The following is an 8,232-nucleotide window of genomic DNA, read 5'->3' on the forward strand; positions in this document are numbered from 1 at the left end:
CGCTTTCGCCTCGCCGTCGTCTTGCGTTTTTCGGAACGGGCTACAGCGTTGCGGTTTCGGCATCTGACTCATCCCTCTCGCTCATCATGCCGTCCAAGTGGAGGAAATGTCGAGCCGTAAGAAAGGAATACAACAAGATAATGAATGAGCTAGGACTCGCGCCGCGTAATGCTGGGCCTTCCTCGTCCAGCAACGAAGGTGCAAGCTTCACCTCTGCAGACAGTTCTCGCGTAGAGCGACTTTCGCCTCTGAAGCCGGGAACCAGCAGACAATCGCGAAGTTCACTTTCCACGGATGACGGTGGTGAGCCTCCGTTCAAACGGTTGAACGAGCGGTCGAGTAGCGAAGCCTTTGTCGACGACGTCTGCAGACAAGAAGCTCCTTGTGTCGACGAATTCCAATCGGAGAGTGCGGGTACGTCCTCATGTGAGCAAAGCGACTCTGATAGCAGCTCAAGTGACAAAGGAGGTCCCCAAGGAAGCGAATCGAGTGATGAGTCAGATGACTTTGTTGCTTCAGACAGCTGCACTGGGCCAGATGAGGGAATAGCCTTCACTTGTAGTCCAACGCTCACTCATGTACTTTCTGAACAACTGTCGGCAAGTGAAGAGTTTGCTGTAATTGCTTCCAAACATAATATGACGCATGCGTGCATTAACGATGTCCTCGATTTCTGCCGGCGAAGAGGCATCTCCGACCTTCCAAAAGATGCTAGGACAGTTTTGAAAACTGAGCGCAAAGCACAGGTGGAGCAAAATGGGTCATTCGTGCACTTTGGTCTTGCAGAAGGAATTCGTCAAGTGTTGCAGCCGGGGCAAGTAGTTCCAAGTGAACTGAAGCTACAGGGCAACATTGACGGAGTCCCTCTTTACAAAAGTAGCCAGCTCGCCTTTTGGCCCATTTTGTGCCGCATAACAAATGTGGAGGCATCACCGCCATTTGTTGTCAGTGTGTACTGTGGTGCAGGGAAGCCGCCATGTCTGCAGGATTATCTAGAGCCATTTTTGCAAGAGGTCTCCGACCTAATCTCTGAGGGGATAAGCATAGGAGATGTTCATGTTCGGGTGAGCATTGGAGCCATGGTTTGCGATGCTCCTGCAAGGAGCTATGTCAAATGTATTGTTGGCCACACTGGCTATTATGCGTGCGAGCGATGCAACCAAAAAGGGCAGCACCTTGAGAACAGGGTGACATTTCCCAGACTTCATGCAGCTGCACGGACGAATGCATCATTTCGATCTCAAGAGAACAAGCACCACCATTCTGGTGTTTCACCATTCCTTTCCCTTGACGTCGACATGATTGCATTCTTCCCATCTGAATACATGCATCTCGTTTGCCTGGGAGTCATGCGACGACTTTTAAGGAATTGGGTATGCCAAGGCCACAGTAACAGACTGAGCAGACTGTATCGCAATCAACTGAATGAAAGCCTGCGAGAGGCATCCAAGGCCTTTCCAACATGTTTCCAGCGGAAACCAAGGGGTACAGAAGAGCTTGATCGGTGGAAGGCAACAGAGTTTCGGACATTCCTCCTTTATGTGGGGCCTGTTGTCCTAAAGCCTCTTCTGCCTGCTTCTCAGTACAAGCATTTTGTAATGTTTCATGTGGCGGTCAGAATTTTAGCATCGCCTCAGCACTACCGTGAGTACAATGTTTTTGCCAAAGATTTGCTAAGGTATTTTGTTCAGGAGCTTAGTGAGCTATACGGGAAAAAACAGCTCGTGTACAATGTACACTCACTAATTCATCTTGCTGACCAGTGCCTAGACCATGGCCCTTTAGATGAGTTTAGTGCATTCCCTTTCGAAAGCTACCTTGGACGAATTAAAAAGTTGCTGCGATCTTCCAACAAGCCACTTTCGCAGCTAAGTAGGAGAATTTCTGAACTGAGGCACTCATCCAGGAACCAAGTCAAGCAGAAACTGCAACATGTGAAGCCTGGAGACTGCTTCCTGATTGACAGTACTCCTGTGGTGGTTCTGGAGATAATGGCAGACCACTTCAAGGGTGGGATTTTGCCAAATGCCAGGGACTTTTTCAAACTTCCACTGAAGTCGTCTCAGTTGAATATCTGGCGCTGCAATACGTTGAGTAACGAGAGAAAGGTCTGGCATCTTGATGACCTTCGGAACACAGCTCGGTGCCTGAGGCTAAACTACAAGCAAGGACATGTTGTTATTCCTCTTTTGCACTTTCACTGAAGCTGTCAGTGGCCGTTGGGCTTGTAGTGACCCAAACTGCCTTAGTCAGCCGTCCAACTGCCACATAGCATGCCGTTCAAACACTTACGGCAAGCATGCTGATAGCTGTACAACCAGGACACATTGCATGTCAATTCTCCAAGGTGCTACACCAGCTGTCATTCACGCTTCTGCTGTGTTTTCACCGCATCAGGCTCACACTGCCATGCCTCTTCAGAAGTCACTGCTCACACTGGGGCGCATCACAACCTCCATGACTTAGTTACCGAGTGGCGCAGCAGAGCGTCTGAGCCATCCAGTTCCCCTGCATCACGGATACCACCTGAGCCTGCACCTAGCTTTCTGAAACTTCAGTTGTGCCTTTGATATCTCCACTTTCTACGTGTTGAAGTGCACTTCATCTGGAACAAGTTGCAGCACGGAAGACTAAACGGCCCTCTTCAGGGCCACCCAAACTATATGACTGGCAGGGACGTGGTAACTCCCATCTCTGCCTTCGTACACCCTCTAGAAAATTAGCATGTGGTTACGTTTGTGTGTGTTTGAATAAAATATCATTGAATATCTTGGTAAGTGCTTCTGAAAGAAAAATTATACAGAACAGTTCTTTTCGAGAATACACAGAAGGAAAGAGCAAGAGAGTAAACAAACCATCTATTTAGTAATCACAAATAATGCCACTATGGATGAAGGGAAACAAAAACAAAACAAAAAAAACTTGGCAACATGAACAAGAAACCAGAGGGTTCCACATTTTCTGTGATCATGACTAACAGACCAAAATGACAAATGTAAAGTCATTGTTGCACTTCATTCCACAAGCAGTGAGTGCCTGTTAAGCTATGCTGTAGACAGGTTCTGCGTTCCAGTGATAAGTGCCCTGTTTGTGCTAGCTTAATATGTTCTCAAAACTGACGGGAATTAATTTCTGTAATTGGCATGTTTTAAATAGAGCTGCTTTGTTTTAGAAACGAAACCAGCATAAAATTCAGGAGGATAGAAACAAAAGAAGTGACAGAACAAGAGTTAGACTTGGAGATTTTAGTTTATCTTCACAATTCCCAACATGGCATTTTTGGCACACAAGAGTTAGGTAGCTCAAAAGGCTGATATAAGTGTGGGAAAGTTCGTGAAATTCACACTAGTGTCTTCGACACACTGAACCTAAGTTTAAATTGTAGGTAGCTCAGTCAAGTTATAAACAATTACAAAGTTATAAAGACTTTTTTTTTCAGGCGGGGGGAGGATACAAATGTACTTTCCAGGCGACAAAGTTGCAGTTGTTTTTTAATCTTTATTATTATTATTATTATTATTATTATTATTATTATTATTATTATTATTATTATTTGTAAAATGGTTTTGGGGCTTTCTAAGGTTATTCAAAGGATATATCACAACTTAATGTTTTGCATGTGCGTGATCCCTGCAGCCACATCTCACCTTAACAAGGTTCATACATTATTCTAAATGTCTGCACTCGCCTAAACAAGGTTCAAATGTTATTCTAAATGTCTGCATTCTTTATCAGTGAGCAAAACAGATGTCATGCTCGCATGTCAGGAGCTGTTTTCTTAATTAGTACATTTCCAGAAGCTCACTTTCAAGAGTTGTGCATGCCTTTCCTATCTCATGTACATCATTAAAACTGGTGGTATAGCTGCATTAACAACAATGAAAGAATAAATGGCCACCTGTGTGCTCATGGGCAGCAAAGAGCAACGCTCATGCATTCTATCATTGATGTGCTGATCAATGGATGTGAACCCTGCCAAATGTAAAAGGGCTCTGCAAATTATTTCTGTGGCGTGTGAACTCTGTGGCATATTTGTCATGTAGCCGCCCTTGAATTGGTTTGTGATATGGCTACAGAAGCCATCAAGCTTGCTGTGTGCTGAAAACAGTCGATCACATTGGGCCCCTTCTCTTCTTTCTTGTGCAAAAATGCACAAATATGACATTATTTCGTTATTTATTCTTCTCTGTTGTGATCACCTTGGCGTGCATATTGCTGCCCATCTCATTTTTTTTGCACGGTCACTGTGCCACCACATCAGTGGCACTACTGAGATGCCCATCAGCTTCCAGGCAACAAATTCCTTGCTGACAGCTCTATTCATTTGAGTGAATGCAGCACTCTTTCAAGGCCTAATGCTTGAAAAATGAGCTGCAGTGAGGCGCAGTGATGTAGTTCTGCCTAGATTGCAACATATTTGGGCTAAGCCTGACAGTGACTGCACAATAGAGCAGGTTGGTCATCATTCAGCACCTTGCCTATCTAAGCCTCTCATCTTAACGGCAGCAGCCCTGGCTGCTTCCACACATGTGGAAAGATAGCATGAACACAGTATATACATCTGCATCTATACATGCAGCATGCACATCGTCACTGGAGCAGCCGTTTAGTGTGCGGCTAGCACAATGGAAGCACCACATTAATCCACACTCAATTTTACATTATCTCAAGCTGTGCCGTGGAAGATGAGACATGGCACGATTACTGTATCTGTGATGCCGCATGGCACGTCCTTATAGTAGTCATGCACATGTCATCTTCGACATGATGTCCCTTATGAATGAAGCATCAGCATAACCACTGCCTCGCACCATAGCATAGGGACACTAAAGAGCAATACTAAGTCATCTTAGACTGACTTACGTTGACTTTTACTGCAGAATATAAAGGCCAAATGGTTTTTTTCTTTTTTAATGTCGTACTGGTGCATCAATGTGGTAGTATGAAAGATTTCAGTGTGTTCCCTCATATTCAAGATATTCATATTCATATTCAGGGGAAGTACTTAAAAGTTCCTAAGGTTATTCTTTCGCTTCTTTACAATGATGTCATTCTTGACCAGATAAACAAGTAGACCCGAGTAGGTCTTGTCAAAATTCAAGACATCACAGTGAGCCTGGTGCTAGAACTTCACCGCAGCACTACCACTTATCTTCCAATTTTGTTTCTTCTCGGACTTGCCAAGCTGCCTCTTATGTGAACAGTGGCCCTTTTGCTATTGCAGTGCAGAATTTACTAATACAGCCTAACTTGGTAGTCCCCTTTAGCACACCTATAATGTAAAGTGTAAAATTGCTGTTACAGTTGAGCCTTATCTGAGGTGAGTTAATGGTTATGAAAACAGATACCAGAACCATGCGAACTGCCCTGTGTGCATTGGGATGGTAGATAATGACTATTTGGTTAGAGTGAATGTACTAGCCACTTTGGCTTGGACTTCTCAGGTCTAGTTACATAATATATGATATACTATGTTAGTAGAATTACAAAAAGACAAGCTTCCTTGTGGGGGCACGTGGAAGCAATAAAAGAACAAAAATTGTGCGTATGCGTAATTGACTGCTTGAAGTTTGGCATCATTTCCTTTGCCTATGTAGAGGGGCTGTATTGGAGACATGATAGCATTGTTTATTATAGAAACGAGCATGCAAACAAAGAAGACTGATAAAGAAGCAAGGAGAAGCACTGACTCGCAATTGAGGTTTTTATAGATGTTGTGTATAGTGAGATATACAACAAACATAAAAACGACAACACACTACTAGCTTCAAAATAAAAAGCACAACCATTTATGCACTTAAGAACGTCTTTTTCATTCAATGAAATGGAAGGATAACTGCTGCGCATTTCATCAAATCTGGTGTGGTACATGTCTGTAATTTTCTGCGGGGTGAAGTTGCGTATTGCTGTGATGGATGATTCCCTAAACGAACATGTGGCTGCACTGTTGATAACTGACCCCTATGTGGTTTTTCGTTGGCTTTATTTTATGCTCCTGCAATGTTACATCAATGCAACTTCGTGTTTCTCCTGTATTAGTGGGCCCATATTACAAATTTTGCCTCTAGCTCTTCAAGTGGCTGCAGATATGCGTTGCAACACTGCATTTTTTCTTAATGGAGCATTAGTTATTTACAGCAGGGCAAGATTTTTAAACTAATTTTTTTATTGCATGACAGAATTACGACTTGGAACTTGCACTGCACCACCACATTCAGTACGGGATATGGCATGTGCCTGTGGTGCTATGGTAGCTGTCTCCATTTTCTTTTATACCCCATGCATATGCTCCCTGCCAGTTTGAGCTTTCATGGAAAATCACTTTCTGGAAAGTTTATTTGTCAGAATAAGATTTTTATCATTAGTGTTTTACCTGCTGAAAGCCTCATCGCATCATGAATAACTCGAACATAAAAAGAAGGGCCTAAGGCCAGCTGGAAATACTCATTCGTTAAACAATATAAACATCACGTGCTACCTATATTAAATAATTGAAAATAGGATGTTTATATCGTAACAAACAAGTACACTAAGGACAGCATAGGGTAAATTACATGTACGTATTAATTGAAGCAGGAAGTGATAAATTAATGGAAATGAAAGTGGATGAAAAAACTACTGGCCGCAGGTGAGGCACGAAGCCACGTCTTCACATTACGCGTGCAATGCTCTTAGCATTTCAGCTACCGCAGCACCGTTTTCCCATCCGCTTTCTGGGGTACTAAGGTTTTATCTACTGGAACTAAAGCTGGGAGTGTTAGCCAGCGCACCTCAGGGCCTTGACGGCAGATGTGGAACATCCTTTTTTTCTCGCAAACCTCACATTGTGTGATGTGTACCGACGTATCAAAGCTTGGTGATGCAAATAAAATGCATTGAAGTGATTAATGTATAAGCATGCCATCGGTCGCTCTGCTGAAGAAATAAGTAATGCATGTGCCAAAACAGAGAGACTGGACATGTATATGAATAAAAATGACATCTTCAAGGTTTAGCCAGAAAAGGAAATGGTGTACAAAAATAAACAATTGTGAGTCTGCAACTTACTTCACCTGTCCCTATATCTTCCAATTACATATCTTGTGTTTATAAGTGCTGCTAGTAGCGTGCATTGCCATGAAGTGTCGTCAACTAGCCTGGCTTATGCATTTCTACTTTACTGGTTCCAAAATGCTGCAGTCTCATGGTTACGAAAACAGACACCAGAACCATGAGAATTTTCCAGTGTGCATTGGCATGGGAGATAATGATGATTTGGTTAGAGTGAATGCAATGGCCACTTGGGCTTACACTTCTTAGGTCTAGTTACAATCACTACCACAAAGTGTATGTTAATTGCAAGCACCTACTGCACATCCTTCAAGCAACTAGTAGCAGGATTCTCACACATAACTGCTACACTGTAAACAGTTTAGAATGTATGCATAAGTAAGAACAGCTGATGGTTTGGTGTGGTAATTAACATGATGAAACAGCACTGAAGATGAACACAAGAAGAAACAGATAATGCTGTGAGCTTTGGAGACTGTTGCACAGAAACAACATATCAGACAAGCAGGCACAACCATGCCGACACCTTTTGCAAGGCTAACATCGTCTTTGTATACTAATAAAACACTGACTCACACTAACACTCGCTCGCACATGCAGCATTGCACAATCTGCCATCTAGCTCACCGTATCCACAGCAAAGTTAATTTCAAAATGTTTTATCACTACCACAAAGTGTATGTTAATTGCAAACACCTACTGCACTTCCTTCAAGCAACTGATAGCAGGATTCTCACACATAACTTCTACACTGTAAACAGTTTAGAATTTATACATAAGTAGGAACAGCTGATGGTTTGGTGTTGTAATTAACATGATGAAACAGTACTGAAGACGAACACTAAAGAAGAAACAGATAATGCAGTGACTATAAACTAAAGTTTATTAGAAATGTGTGTGCCGTTTCATCATGTTACCACACAAACTTTCCAGTTGTCATTAGTTTTGCAGATTTTAAGCTGCTTGCAGTGCTAAAGTTGAATGCCACACAAAGAAACAACAAGCTTTTTAAGAAACTGTAGCTCACATAAAAGGGCATTTAGAAACCTAGTTGGTGCATATGAAACATGATTTTAAAAACCTTTGCCCCCCCCCCCCAAAAAAAAAAGCAGACATGGCACGAAAGAAAGAGTAGACAATGGACAAGCGCTTTGAGGGTTCAGAGTTGTGACTACGTCATAT

The 8,232-nt window shown here is 42.7% G+C and overlaps 1 protein-coding gene across 1 annotated transcript; it reads left to right on the top strand.

The window, feature by feature from the left end:
* The first annotated feature begins 205 nt into the window (after positions 1-205).
* On the top strand, positions 206-7,292 carry LOC125943741 (uncharacterized). Its single transcript, XM_049663250.1, has one exon. It carries the CDS (start codon positions 639-641, stop codon positions 2,202-2,204), a length of 1,566 nt encoding a protein of 521 aa, XP_049519207.1. The 5' UTR covers positions 206-638; the 3' UTR covers positions 2,205-7,292.
* Positions 7,293-8,232: the final 940 nt, after the last annotated feature.

Source organism: Dermacentor silvarum, chromosome 3, assembly GCF_013339745.2.
Source record: "Dermacentor silvarum isolate Dsil-2018 chromosome 3, BIME_Dsil_1.4, whole genome shotgun sequence".
In the NCBI taxonomy this organism is placed as follows: domain Eukaryota; kingdom Metazoa; phylum Arthropoda; class Arachnida; order Ixodida; family Ixodidae; genus Dermacentor; species Dermacentor silvarum.

What these genes read in the sequence shown, in the direction of transcription:
- LOC125943741 (XM_049663250.1), top strand. Translation starts at nt 639, where the DNA reads ATGACGCATGCGTGCATTAACGATGTCCTCGATTTCTGCCGGCGAAGA.